Source organism: Lolium perenne, chromosome 7, assembly GCF_019359855.2.
Source record: "Lolium perenne isolate Kyuss_39 chromosome 7, Kyuss_2.0, whole genome shotgun sequence".
NCBI classification, from domain to species: Eukaryota; Viridiplantae; Streptophyta; class Magnoliopsida; order Poales; family Poaceae; genus Lolium; species Lolium perenne.
This window is the reverse complement of record NC_067250.2, coordinates 275,786,147-275,800,220: the sequence shown is the minus strand read 5'-3', so window position 1 is coordinate 275,800,220 and position 14,074 is coordinate 275,786,147. Positions and strand designations below refer to the sequence as shown.

The following is a 14,074-nucleotide window of genomic DNA, read 5'->3' as shown; positions in this document are numbered from 1 at the left end:
GAGGCGTGGTATCGCACCCGAATGCGCTCTACTACTTTTTCCGTGTCAACAGACGCGAAGAAAAATCATAGTGGACGCGTTAGGTACTCGATAAAATATGATTGGAATTCGGTTCATGGTAAGAGCTTAAGCGGCACATGTCGAATTACGCCAGTATACCGAGGTCGAGTCCAGGGACTTGACATTGAAGTAGGTTTTTGTGGGTTTTCCACGAGAGCAGTTAACTGGCACCTGAACCAGCCCATCTACCATTATCCCTGCGCAAAATATAAATATTATAGAGAAAATATGTGGTGACTCGAAGAAATTATGAATTAACTTTACAGTGGAGATTTTACTCGATTCTACGATTTAAGCAAAATCTCGGGGGCTACTGACATAGGCATTCCGAATGGGCATGCTGAAGAAGGTACCCGAGGATTACTGAAGGCCCATGCCCCGAAGATTACAAAGCCCGAAAGCCCAATAAAGCGTCGATATGGAAGATGAAGATATACTAGAAATAAAGAGATTTGTAATTGTACGGGACGAACTCAAAGAGTATTTCGCTATTTTGTAACTTGTGCGATACGAAAGCCTCGGTTCCACCTCCTATATAAAGGGGAGCCGAGGGAGAAAGAAAGGATTGATTTATTGTCAACACAAACCCTAGTGTTTAGCAGTCGAGCACATTTTTGGCTGAAATTTTCGAGATCTATTTGCCATCTACTTTTCGCGAAACCCTAGTCTACAACTTGTAGGCATTAACAAGTTAATACCTTGTCACCGGGGAAGATATATCCAGAGCCGAAGAAGATAAATTCACGGACGATGAAGCCCATGGAGTTGCGACGGTAAAGTCAGGCGGTGCATAGTCAAAAGTAGTCGGCAATAGATGTACGTTGAGGTTAATTCCCATCGGCTGAGATAGCTGATAGAAGATGTCAATGAAAGAGCCTCAGTGGTCGATGACGATGCTGGTTACCTCGGATTCAATAACGGCGTAGAGTTCAACAGCGCCTAGCCGAGTATAGTCGATATAGTGGAGTAGTCGATGAAAAGGATGCAGTCGACGTGGCGGATCCACGACGGGTTAGGCTCCGAGTGTAGCAAATTCGCGATGACGAGTACGCTATGACGAATAGGGTCGTTGAAGCAAAGTAGTCGAAGCTTATTTTGATCTGCATTGAAATTACGGCGCAAAAAATTTGCGAGCAAATAATAGCATGAGAAAAACTATTTAGCTAAATATGAATAATAATTAGTTGAACAAATAGCACCTGATGTTTCTTGTGTCGAATAGCAAGTTCACGACAGGGTCATGATGCTTCAGATGTTCAGTCAATTTTCGGGTGGGTGCATCTTACATTCTTCCCATGCCGATTGAACTATTATGCCAGTCAATGTTGCAGCGCAAGAGTCACGCGTCATGCTGTGTTCCGCGAAGTGGAACTTCCGGTTACTCCACATTAAACATGCATAGAGAATAAATATACTTGTGCGTGGGATTAGAACCAAGCAAATCAACCAATATAACAAAAAAAAAAAAACAAATATTGAATAAGAAGAGAAACCGATTGGGACAAGGTTACGTGATGTTTGACTAATCTAGTCTGTTCCTCCGGAAGAAACCAACTTTACCTTTGGACTTGAAACTTTCCTTAGTTAGATGCGTTACCGTACAGGATTTGTTCTCTGCTTCTTCCCCTCGCACATCGATGCTCGCATAGGCGAAATCAGTCACGCACGATCGGTGATGATGGAGATGGGTCAGACGCGTCCGGATGACGAACCCGAGTTCTGGTCTGCGTGGCCGCGTCGGCTGCATCGCTCGTAGCTTTATGGGATTAGATCCAATAAAAAATTGATTTGTCGACGCTGCTGATGAACATGAATTTTCGAGAGTTGTTGATGATGAGGGACAAATTCAGTCGCCGCAATTCCCACAGACAGCGGCAATTGACAAGGGACCACCTCGGCAATGCTTACGGATTGTAGACTTAGGTTTCGGGGCAGAACGACGATGGAGATTCCGGGAGCGAGATTAGGCACACGATATATCGAGCTTCGGGTCCCTTCGGTGGAGGATCCCTACGTGCTGCTAGCAATCTAGTATATGATCATAAGTATATTTACAGGAGTGCCGTCGTAGCGGAGCTATGTTGTCTCCTGTCCATCGGGTGCCCTGGTTGGCTTTATATATACAACTAGGATTTTACAAGAGTTCTAGTCGACTACTCCTTCGGGTTGCCTTCTTGGGAATTCTCCATATTGTGTCGAGCCCTGTATATTAATAATGGGTACCCGAAGGGTATGCCCATGACACCGCTCCGCCTCCCGCCGCGTCTCCTCGCGCTCCCGCCGCTCCGCCTCCTGGCCCAGCCGCTCGTCCGCAACATAGGCATCTACGGTCACCGCTAGCGCTGCCTCCTCCCACGCCTCGTACTCTGCGAGTTGCGGGTCCGCCTCCACGACTTCTACGGTCACCTCTAGCGCCGCCTCGTCCCACGAATTCCACATTGTGCTATTTTCTAGGGTTTTTGCAGCAATGGCGGGGGAGGAGGGATAATATAGACCGCCAACGAGGCGGGAAACATCCCATGCGGTGCCGTGGCGGGAGAATTTCCCGCGCGGCATCGTGGCGGGAGAGTTTCTGGCCCGGCGTCGTGGCGGTAAAACATCCTGCGCAGTGCCTTGGCGTCACTGACAGACGGCTCCCACGCCCAAAAAATTTCGCCTCGTGAGGCGCCGGCACGCCCGATTCGCGTCCTTGGCGAAGGGGCCGGCACGGGGTTGCCGACGCTTCTATTGGGCTCGGGAAAGCGCTGGCGCCATTTGGGGCGCGCTGATGTGAGCTTAGTTTCGCTCCCAACCCCCAAATCGCTATCAGTGCTGCTATGGGGGGCGTCGGTGGAGACGCTCTTATGCACTTCCTCGCCAACAAATCCATTTTAGCTCGGTGGAAGGGAAAGGTCATTCGTTTGGTTAGTGATAGTCTCTTCTAGAACCGGTGAGGTTATAAACCTTTTTATACATTATGTTGTGGGTATACTTATGGGTATATCAACGGCATGGCCTAGATCCGGCAAGCCCGGGTGGCCCATAGTTGGTGGTAAGGCATGTGGCCCATCGGGCGGCCCAGTTGCTGTAGATCATGAAGGATGAAGTCCAGCCCAGGAACGAGGAGCCGGATCTTAATCGACCTACAAAGGAGGCCGGATCCGTGGAGGCCCATGAAGTATCCGGATCCAGCACGTACTTGGAGGAAGGCGGATCCTTGACGTACACGGCAAGACATTGCACCGTAGTTAGGAAACTTGTATTCCGGCTAGGACTCTCCATGTAAACCCTAGATCCGTGCGCCTATATAAGCCGGATCCCGGGAGCCCTAGAGGCACAACCACAACTCATTGTAACAACGCGAAAGCGCCCAGATAATTCCAGACAAGCAGCAGTAGGCTCTGTCATCGTGCAGGTGTTCCGAAGCTGGGTAAATCGCGTACCACCGTCCCGTGTGCACTCCGCCCTATGGCTCCTACTTCTTCTCCCCCTCGTGAGGATCCCTCCTCCGAGGTACCGTCGATTAGGCAACGACACATTACCATTGGGAGATAACATGAGTTAGTAACAAACGTAAGATTGAACATAAACTTCACGATAAGAGACACATAGTATCATATATAGTACAAGACAGTTCACATACATATGCTCATATATAGTTTAACAGAAACTAGACGAAGATCGATCAGTACGCCAGGAAGACATACGATCAAGCAAGGTTCACTCATCGATCATGTTGTGGGCGCCTCTTCACCACCTCAATCATGTGGCACTTCTTGCAATAGAACTTACCACTTTCATCTATTTTCTCTTAAATCATTAGTAACCTTGAAGGCGTCGCCCATGATCACCTTGAAGTTAACAAAGTAGCCAAACTTGATGCCGTGTGCAATGGCACAATCTAGGCTACCCTTGATCCATGGCAGTTGTGCCATTCACGTCCTTGATCTTCACCACTTAGGAGCAGTTAGTGTTTGTCTTTTGGGCGATTGTCCTAGGGACGGTGACAAGGTATTGACGGAAATCGGAAGTATTTCTAAACCCTAGTGCCAGCACGACCTTTGCGAAGTCGGTTGGACCAACATCGTCTTGGAAGTGCCCGATTTTGGGAGGCCTTCCCCTTGGCCTCTTGGCATAGCTGCCATCTCCAATATCCTTGGAACATCCTTCCCCAAGGTTGTTCACCGGTGCACCCATCATCATTTTAGAGAACTAGTAAGAAGGCAAATAAAAGGAACACAAAGAGGTAAAGCCTGATGTAAAGACACGGTTAATGAAGGAAAAGAAGTGTTTACAAGGCCAAATCAAATGCGTAAATATGGTGCATGGTAGACACCCTTTCCCATAAGATGGTGCCACGTTTTAATCATCGGCCAATTCAAGTAAATTGCACACATAATTCATGTCTTGTAACCTAGCACACACAAATCTTAGAGATGGTGCTAGTGAATCAAGTATCATGCACAATCGTCTGTGTTTGTGCCCAATAACAGGTTTAATAGACCATCCTTGCGACACATTTTTTTTGCCTGATTATAATTATCATCGACCTGGCAACAATAACGGAAAAAAACACCAGCATAACAAGAAATTGTCTCATATAGTAGGCATACCTAGGGCCACAAATTAGCCTTTCTGATCAAGTACCATGCACAATCATCAACGATTGCACACTACACAATCATTTGCACATCAGAACATTAGTGCCTCATACTAAAATTGGACAGACAAATCTCTCGGACGGTGAATGCACATGGCTCGCTCACTCCGTCCCTTGATTTGGGCCACATTTGAATCATTGGCCATGGAGAAGACAAATTCATGCATAACAATTAGCCTCATATAACAAAGCACAATTAGTGAAGATATGTTCCTATTGAACCAATGACATGATCAATTAAGCTTCTTTGATCACGCCACTAGGTTCGGTAGAAAAATCTCTTCACGTCATAGTGCTACATATTAATCATTAGCATGAACAGTGAAAATCCCCAACTCGATCATCCATTATCCCTAGAAATCACGTATGTCTGATCGGGGAAAATGTAACCCTGAATAACATGTGTCTGAACATAGATTTGCTTATTAGAGCGCATGTGTTCAAGCTAGAAGAAGGAGAACCAGTAAAATCTACCATATGAACAAGCAGTTAACCCTAACACTACACAACTGCCGTGCATGTCAAAAAGGATCTTAGAACTATCGTACTACAAACAGATATGTGCATATAATACTAGCTAAGAGCAGATTCGGGACATAGCACCATTGATGAACCTTGCTGAGCGAAGCTCGAACCGTGGAAGAACTCGTCTGGGTCAGCGTCAGTAAAGGCTTTGATTACCCGCTCTTCCGTCAACTGGGTGGTATTGGATCTACTGGCATTGGTGCAACCGTCAGTGAGGAAAGGAGAGACGTATGAGAGGACAGGTCGGGTGCGAATTGCCGAGTGCGAGAGAGTGGGTGGTGAGGGGATTTATGGCGCACGTTCTCGATGCATCGCTCGGACTCCCGCTTTTCTCCACGCGTGCAACCACGCTCCCAGGTTGCACTCGCTAGCGCCTGTCTCGCCAGAGACAGCCGAATCGAGCGTGCCTATCCGGCCATGTATTTTGCTACTTTAAGGAGCGAGCTATGCAGGCCAAGAGTTCCCCATGGGCAGCCAAACCGACAAATTTCGAACCGCCAATAGTAGGAAACGGAATTGCGAGTATCCAAACACGTTGTAGGTGCATGTTTAGTTGCTCGGATGGTTTTCTTTTTCCCTTTTTAGTTTTAGCCCGCTAGGAACTACGTGAGTGGAAACACCAGATAGGGAGAACCCACTATTGCTAGACTGGCATACCCAACCCACCAGTGATCAAACTCCATGTTTGATACTTTGATGTCTCATTACGTTTAAATTTTCTTTGATGGGAGCTAGGCGGCGTTCCCGTCGATAACGAGACGTCTGTGGTAACTTCGTCAATCTCAAGATCTGTCGGATCAGTTTCTTAGAATCAATCTTTTGAAGATGCTCGTAGGGTTAGGATGTGCGTGCGTTCATAGAGGTGAGTGTATGTATTTATACTGCGTTTCGCAAGAAATAAACACCGGTTAGGCCTGTTTTAGTTTGTTTGGATGCCCACGAAATTCTTAGCTGCATTAGGGCACCACTTAGAGCATCCCTAACAGATTCTGTAAAGATGATTAAACCCTTCAAATAACTGGTCGAAAAAATCGTCCATAATAGACCTCGTAAAACTCGACCGACCATTATCTTTTTTTAAAAAAGGCACCATGAATCCACGCTCAAGAACCATGTTTTCACAATTTTGGAGACAAATTTGCCGGTGCCCTTTAAACTAGTAAACGACTGGCAGGAGGGAAGTTTCAGCTTCCATTGGTGCCTTTCCACCGTGGGACTCGCTGGAGTCCGTCCAAATTCCACCACGCTCTGTCCCAGGACTCGATCTTGCATCCCAACAGGACCCTCGTCTCATCCTCGTTGCACATGAGCTAGCGCGCTGACGTGAGCACCGATGCTCCGTCTTCTTCATGGCCATCTCCATCGAGACAACACCATGGAGTTTAATGAAGAGAGTGTAATTCTAATGTGCAAGATAGATGTTAAAGTTTTTATTTACTTGCTTCGAGGTGATGTTTTGTTGGCTTTTCTCTTTGCTCATATGGGTTTTGGGTGGGTTGGGTGTGGATCAAAGATGCAATTCACTGCGATTGCTACTTCCAAGAAGATTTCTTTTGCAAAAGTGAAAAGTGGGACAAATGATGGGTGAGCTAGCTGCCTAAATGGAGGCTCACCCTGGATGTAGCGGCGTCCTTTATACGGAGTATTATTTGGTATTGCAAGTATGTTTGAATTGTTGCCAAAATATGTCCTACCAAATTTTATGGTCATGCCAAAAAAAAAAGCATTTGCTTGATACTAGTTTCCTATGTGGTCCATTGTTGTTCACTTTTGTTGCTTACTTGACCATCTTATAATCTAGCGAAATCTTCACCAAAAGTTTGGCCAGCTTTATTCTAAAAACAAAGCATACTCTGTATTTTTTTTTGCAAGAAAAAACATACTCTACATGTCTCCGACATAATAGAATACTGTGGTTTTTTTTTTATCTGCGATTTTAAAATACTAGTTTGCATCTATATGCAAGTGACTTCAAACTGTGCAAAATTGAAAAGAAGGACATTTCTTACATAGGTTTGTGAACTGTGTGACACGAGTGATCCCATCTTTCACGGAGGCCCCAACTGGAAAGGGCGGAGACGACGGCGGTCCGGCGAGCGGCGGCCGCCATTGTTTCGCGATCCGCGCGCCAACGGTCAAAACCTCACACCTCTACCACCCGCTTCCGCTTCCAAACAACACCCCACCATCACAAACCCCTCGCCGGTTCCCCGAGAACGGCCGCCACCCTCGCCGTCGCCTCCATGCCGTCCCCGTCTTCCTCCTCCTCCTCCTCCTCTCCCCACCGGAAGCTTCTCCATTCCGTAAGCATCATCTACCCCCCTCTCCCCGTGCCCCGCCCCTCCTCCTCACAGTTCGTTTCGCGTCTCCGTTTCAGCTGATTTACTGGGCGGTACAGCGGTGCCGGATGTCGGAGTCGCCGTGCCGGCTCACGGTCTCCCTCAAGAGCCCCCCGGACCCCGCCGCCTCCTCGCCCCTGCGCGTCTCCGGTAACGCAGCGGCACTGTTCTTTCCTTCCGATTACAGTTGGTCTGATCCTCAATTGTGTGAACCGATGCAGTTTCCGACACTGGAGTTGGGAGCAAACTGGAGGAGTTCCTGGAGCTCGATGCCCTGGCGCGCGAGACCCCCGTGGAGAAATGGGGTATGTGATTATCTGATCGTGCACACAAATTTTATTTCATGACCCCCGTGAGCACCTGCACGGAAGCTCGGCCCGCGTATTAGAAATGTCCCTAGTCAGAACTCAGAAACAATGCGTGTAAGTAAGTTGCCTCCCTGGTCCCATCTTCAGTTATAGCCTGTTACAGCATACACAAGAGTTCTGGAGATGATCAGGTAATCTAATCATGCCATCAACATTTGACAATATCATCACCATTGAAATGAAGTTGCCAGCCTTAGTTTCCACTTGCAAGTCAGCATTCAGACGGAGTACCAACTGCGATGCAGCAGCATTACTTGCTTTAGATATCCATCTGATTTAGTCTTGAAAATAGTTCTACATCCAACTTTCTTTCTGAAGCAGCTTTTCTTATCTGCAGATGGCACCCTCTTAATCACAACTACTGGTATGCTTATGTTTCCTCCATGTATTGCATTGTTAGTTGTTTCATTTTTGTTATATACCATCTCCCGCTGTATGGTAGAACCTCAGTTTCTTTGTGTACATTTGTGGTCGGAGTCTTCAAATGTTGGTTGCGCACATTCGAAAACGACGTTCAAAGAGAATGGAAGGAGCATAGAAATATTTTGCCAAAGAAAAAGCTTTATATTTGGCTGATGATATTGTGATTTCAGGAAGGCTGTTGATGGTTTCTTGCCTTGTTTCATTATTGTAGGAATCAATGACAAAGCTATTTATCATTATCAATTCAATCTTCAAGAAGAAACATCTTCAAGTGCAAGATTCAGCAAGCTGGCGACCACATACAAGAATAGTGCAACTTTCAGGCAGGTCATCTCTTGTCAGTTGACACCACCATCGTATACTGGGGTTACTTGAATCATACATGCCTTTGTTGTGCAGTGGAACTGAAGTCTGCATTTGTCTTTCAAATGAAGCTGACCTTGATGAAATCATATTATGGCTGACTGGCTTTGTACGTAAGGTCTGTCTTGCTAAACATACATGTTTCACTTTTTTCACCACAATTATGCTCAACCTTAGCAAACAGTTTTGCGTTGTGATATGTAGTCCCTGTGAATACTGAATCCTGATACTTATTTTATAATAGATTTTTTCTGAAGAAATCAACTCAAATATAACATAACCATTCACTTAATGTGGTTAAGCATTTATTTCTTGTTGATGGCTCATATACTTTTTGACCCTTTTCATTATTAACCTATGCAGATATTTGTGCTAAGAGCAGCTGTGAGTATTTCTGAACTGCTATATAACAACATGTAATCTTAAGATCTCGTATCATTTGCTTGGCACTATTCTGCTCTCGCATCTCATAATCACATCTCAGTTTTCTACTTCCATTAAACCCTTAAATCTTAAGTCATTGCACCCTCAACTCAGAATTTTCGGTGCCTACACATCACGACAGCTATGCATAATACTACCTCCGTCCCGATTTATAAGTTTTGCGCATGTTTCTAGGTCGTACATTTGATCAATGTAATGTAGGTTATATATTACAAAACATATATCATTGGAAAACTTAAGTTCAACTTTCTAATGATATAATTTTTGTGTTATATAATTTAAATTATGTTACTGAAATTGATGATTTAGGGATGCGCGTAGGCCCTGTAAACCGGGACGGAGGGAGTACGTTGATATAGTAGCAGTAATAATGTTGTTTATCATGGGTGCGCTAATTAAGGGTTAGCCTTTCTTGTTGAACGAATAATGGTACTTACATTGCTTTGATTAATGATATTTGAACTTTGTAAAGTCCAACGTTTAAATTGCATGACATAATTTTGTGCCATTTACATGGAGGCTGATCTCTTTGTACATGATATGCAAATCCAGATGCATATACGTGTGTTTTTGTAGCTTTATTTGGCTGAAATTACAGATATCAATGTGGTGCTCATCAGTTTATACGATTGAAAAAGAGAAAACTCAGAACCCTAGCATTAGGAGGTTGATATGGATGTATTTAGTTAAAAAAATTCTTGACAGCCTTCTGATGAAAATATATAGATACATTTGCCAAATTTCACATGTCTTCGATATTGGTATGACAAGGCAGAACAAATTAAATATGGATTGACCGCAAAAATATTTCTAATATGTGCATATCAGTGTCCATGCTTTCATAATATGTGGTACCTGTTAGGCTGCTAAATATGTAGATTCCTACTGATTATCCATAGAAACTGATATTCCTGCTGATTCAATAGACATATGTTATGCCATCACACCAGCAGCAATTCCAAACAAACAATTCAAGAATATTCATTCTCATTTAATAGAACAATAAGTGTATTAGTATATAAGCATATGTGATGTCTTCAGATGCTGCAATTTTAAAATGTTGATGATGACATGCAATAATCGGTCTTATTAACTTATTTAAAAATATGTTCAGTTTTTCTTGTTGAACATCAAGTAGGCATAAAATTGTAGTATATTTCTGTTCTTGCTTCCTTTTTTTCTTCTTATCCTGATCTCTTGTGCGTGTTTGGTTGTGTTACGTTGTACCTACTCAGGACTTAGCAATTGAGCTCGCCGTGGAGAAAACAGGAACTACTGGATCAAGAAATGTTTGTCTGCCACATGATTCTGATGATGCCACACCAAATATTGAGCGGCTAGTTTCTGGCCTTAAAGATTACGCCCTCTCACATGGAAACACTTGTGAAAAGTGTGATGCATGCTGTATGAATAGGTAAAACATTAATTGCTCAATTTGATGTGGCTGCTTTACGTATTTTCAGTTGGGCTTCTAACATGGTTTTGCCAAAATTGCTCACATGTGTTCCACGATATTTGTTTTGAAGCTGTCTTACTATTACCTAAAGGCAACTAGATAAGGATTGTGCTAATTTTATGCTGCATTGGCTCCTGAAAAGAGCCTGCAACAGTGATATTCTTTTTCTACTAACTTTAGGACTCCTTTCATCCATTTTTCGTACTTCCTAAGTAATATATATATATATTTTATCTTCAAGATTCCAACTTTCAATGGTACTGGTTTATCATTAGAATTCATCTTTGAGTTTTTTTTTTCCTTGAACTTGCATTTGGATGGAATGATATCCCTGGGGAATTGTATTTTGCCTTCTATCAGCTTTCATAGGTTATTCACCCTGTTAAGTGGATAACTTGATCTGTTCTCACTTATGTTTCTCTTAACTGAAGTAGATTCTTGTTCATTTACATTGTTTTTCCAGTGACAGGTAGAGAAAGGGAAAATTAGTGAAGAATCAATGCTGAAAATTATCTTGCAGTCATTGATTCTTAGATGTCTGTGTCAACAATATTTACTGTTGAAGGCATGATGTTTTTTTACAGCTGAAGTTGTTACAACTTTCGCTTGAGCTATATTTAGTGATTTAGGCATTATAATTTTCTAGACATAATCTGTAATCTATCCTTCTACTTTCTGATTCTCGTTTCAGAGATCGTCTGAAGGTTGGAACTGGATCAGCCAAGATTGTAGACAGAAGAAGAGATAAAGGGTTACTTGTCGAAGTTGTCATAATGATTGCACATACAGTAACTGATTTGACTTGTTGGATGGTTAACTGTTCATCCTCTCAGGTTTACACCAAACCTTTATGTTACAGGCATGGATTTTCTGACTTCGCCCCTCCCCCTGACTCTGAGTCACTGGCACATGGGGCCCATCAGATGTGGGACCCGCCTGCCAATGACCCAAAGCCAGGCTGGGCTAAGACAGAGAATCCCGTCCGCAGACTGATTTTACAGTTACATACTTTCATTTTACTTACTGAGTGAGCTTACCAGAAGTTAAACATCATGACATGTCAGTTTGTATGGTGATAGCATGATTCAGCTGAGCCTCATTGCTTCTGATGGATGGTGAAATGCCTAATTGTAGGTTTTGCATTTTGAAGACTTCATACCCTGTACCATATCACAGTCATCCTTCAATGTTCTCATGAGCATGGACTGGCAAAGCTACGGTTTCAAGCTAAAAGGAGGTTTCATGGATGATGAAGGAAATGCTGTGCTTCAGTGGGATAACCTTACATTTGCTCGTGTTGATATTGCCATTCACACTTACCATGGAGTATATCCAGTTTCCGTTCCATTCATACATTCTTTTCTAGTGATTATTTGCCGTGGATATTCTCTATCGGGTTTTCCCTAGTGTTTTTTTTCCTGGTATCCTTGACTTGCTTCAGCTACAGTGCAAGAATGGCAGAGATCTGAACCAGATAAATATCTTGTGAGGAAGGCACTTAAGTCTGCATTGTGTCGCTTGAAAGAAGATCATGCAGGAGACTTTCTCAGTTGTCATGGAAAGAAAGTATGTGCCTTACCTATTACTACATGTTTTCTCTAAACTAACATATTTGTGTGGACTTCAATCCTCATGTATTTTCAGTCTGTTATAATTCTTTAACTGAAGAAATATTATTGTTAGTTGGTGAGAGCTGATGCAGTACTGCCATCAGATAGACTCAGGTGCAAATTGTCTTATTCTGTGCAAATAACAGTGAAAACAACCCCAACTGACATTACTGTTAGGAGTTTCTGATAGAAACAAGGTACTTAATAAGCATTACATATTCATATGTTACCTGGCCTGGAAAACAGAAACACCATGAGCTGTGCCGACGTTTTCTGACATTTTCCATTCCAATTATAAGGCTACCCTGGTACAGTACTATAACACCCTGTCCATAACTTTAGCACTACACTTTCATTTGTCATAGTATTAAGCAGATCGTGTAGGTTTGTGAAATAGTGCTGCGATTATTTCTAACTCCATTTTCAAATAATCTCGCTATCCTTCATTACCAATATACTGCTATTGTCTGTGAAACGAAGAGTGAACACAAGTCTGGTTCATCTTGTATACCCTGTATACTCTTGCTTGTAGTTATCATTGGGACACAGCTGAAACATTGGTGGCAGCTAACTGTACTTTTCTTCGTAATTATGTTACTGCATTTATCTGCCAAACAAATAGTGAATGGTAGTTCTGTTTATCTTGCTAATGGGCAAGCAGGGCCATCGCTCTCCCTGTGGTTAAAAAAGGCAAATCCCCCAGATGTCACCTGGAATTAAACTAACATATGTTGTATGGCCCCGAGAGTACCTACCTCACACATGGGTCGTGTTTGATTGGCCCTACAGTAGAAATTTCGTAGCTCTGTCCCTGGTTACAGGCTACACCTTCCTAGTATGTCCACTGCTATTGCTAGTAATTATTACCAGGACACAGTTACAGCTTTGGTTGCTTCCACCTTGCAATTGCCAACCAGTCATGACCTTGAAAATGTGTGAATATTGCTACTAACTCACACATGGGTTGTTTGTTTGATTGACCCTGTAGTATGAATTTCTTAGCTCCATCCCTGGTTACATGATACAACTTTTGTAGTATGTACATTAGTGTTGCTATTAGCTATTACCAGGACACAGTTAGAGCTTTGGTTGGTTGCACCTTGCAACTGGCAACCAGGCATGGCCTTAAAAATGTGTGAATTGTCTGGTAAATTATTCTTCCTTCCGCTACCTTAACTGATGACCAGTAACACGAGCTGCTGATTATATATCATTCCAGATCCGCGAATATGTTCCCGACCTTGCAGAATCGATCGCTGGTCTAATCTCGTCATCCAATGACCAAGAGTTCCAAGATGAATGCTTCACGCTTCTCGGCCTGGGCTCCGACCAAGACATCTCTGAAGGGGCGGTCAGATCCTGCATCAGCGACAAGATGGCCCGTATCATCGAGATGAACGACACCAAGGAGAATGTTGTGGAGAGCACGCCTTATCTGTTCGAGTGTGAGAAGTTGGATGAAGATAGCGAACAGCTGGATGAGGAAGATGGAGATGAGGATATGGTTTCCGATTACTAGCATTGTGGTTCCAATTTACTAGAAAGTATGAACTGTCATGTTCACTCACTCCACATTGAGCAACACCTTGTTTAAAACAATTCAAAATAGAAAACGAAGAGTTGTTTTTTCTAAGAGCCGCTTGCTTCAAAGAGGGAGGGAGAGGAGGGAGAGAGGGGCTACTTTGCTCGAAACATGCACCATGCCATGATGCGCAATGATAGTTTTGACTCTAGGAAGACGAGTGCTAACTCCAGGAATTTTATTGGGATTTTAGGATGTTTTTTACTTAGTGGAACTTGCAAGATTTGTTTATATCTAGAATTGAAAACATGATTTAGTTTGAAAA

General features: G+C 43.4%; 1 protein-coding gene across 1 annotated transcript; it reads left to right on the top strand.

The window, feature by feature from the left end:
• Positions 1 to 7,270: 7,270 nt before the first annotated feature.
• On the top strand, positions 7,271 to 13,860 carry LOC127312623 (type 2 DNA topoisomerase 6 subunit B-like). The gene is made up of 12 exons (XM_071823347.1): positions 7,271 to 7,527; positions 7,602 to 7,713; positions 7,785 to 7,868; positions 8,269 to 8,295; positions 8,566 to 8,677; positions 8,754 to 8,835; positions 9,081 to 9,101; positions 10,397 to 10,575; positions 11,309 to 11,450; positions 11,752 to 11,946; positions 12,064 to 12,183; positions 13,447 to 13,860. Exons 1-12 carry the CDS (start codon positions 7,468 to 7,470, stop codon positions 13,744 to 13,746), a joined length of 1,434 nt encoding a protein of 477 aa, XP_071679448.1. The 5' UTR covers positions 7,271 to 7,467; the 3' UTR covers positions 13,747 to 13,860.
• The last annotated feature ends 214 nt before the right edge of the window (positions 13,861 to 14,074 follow it).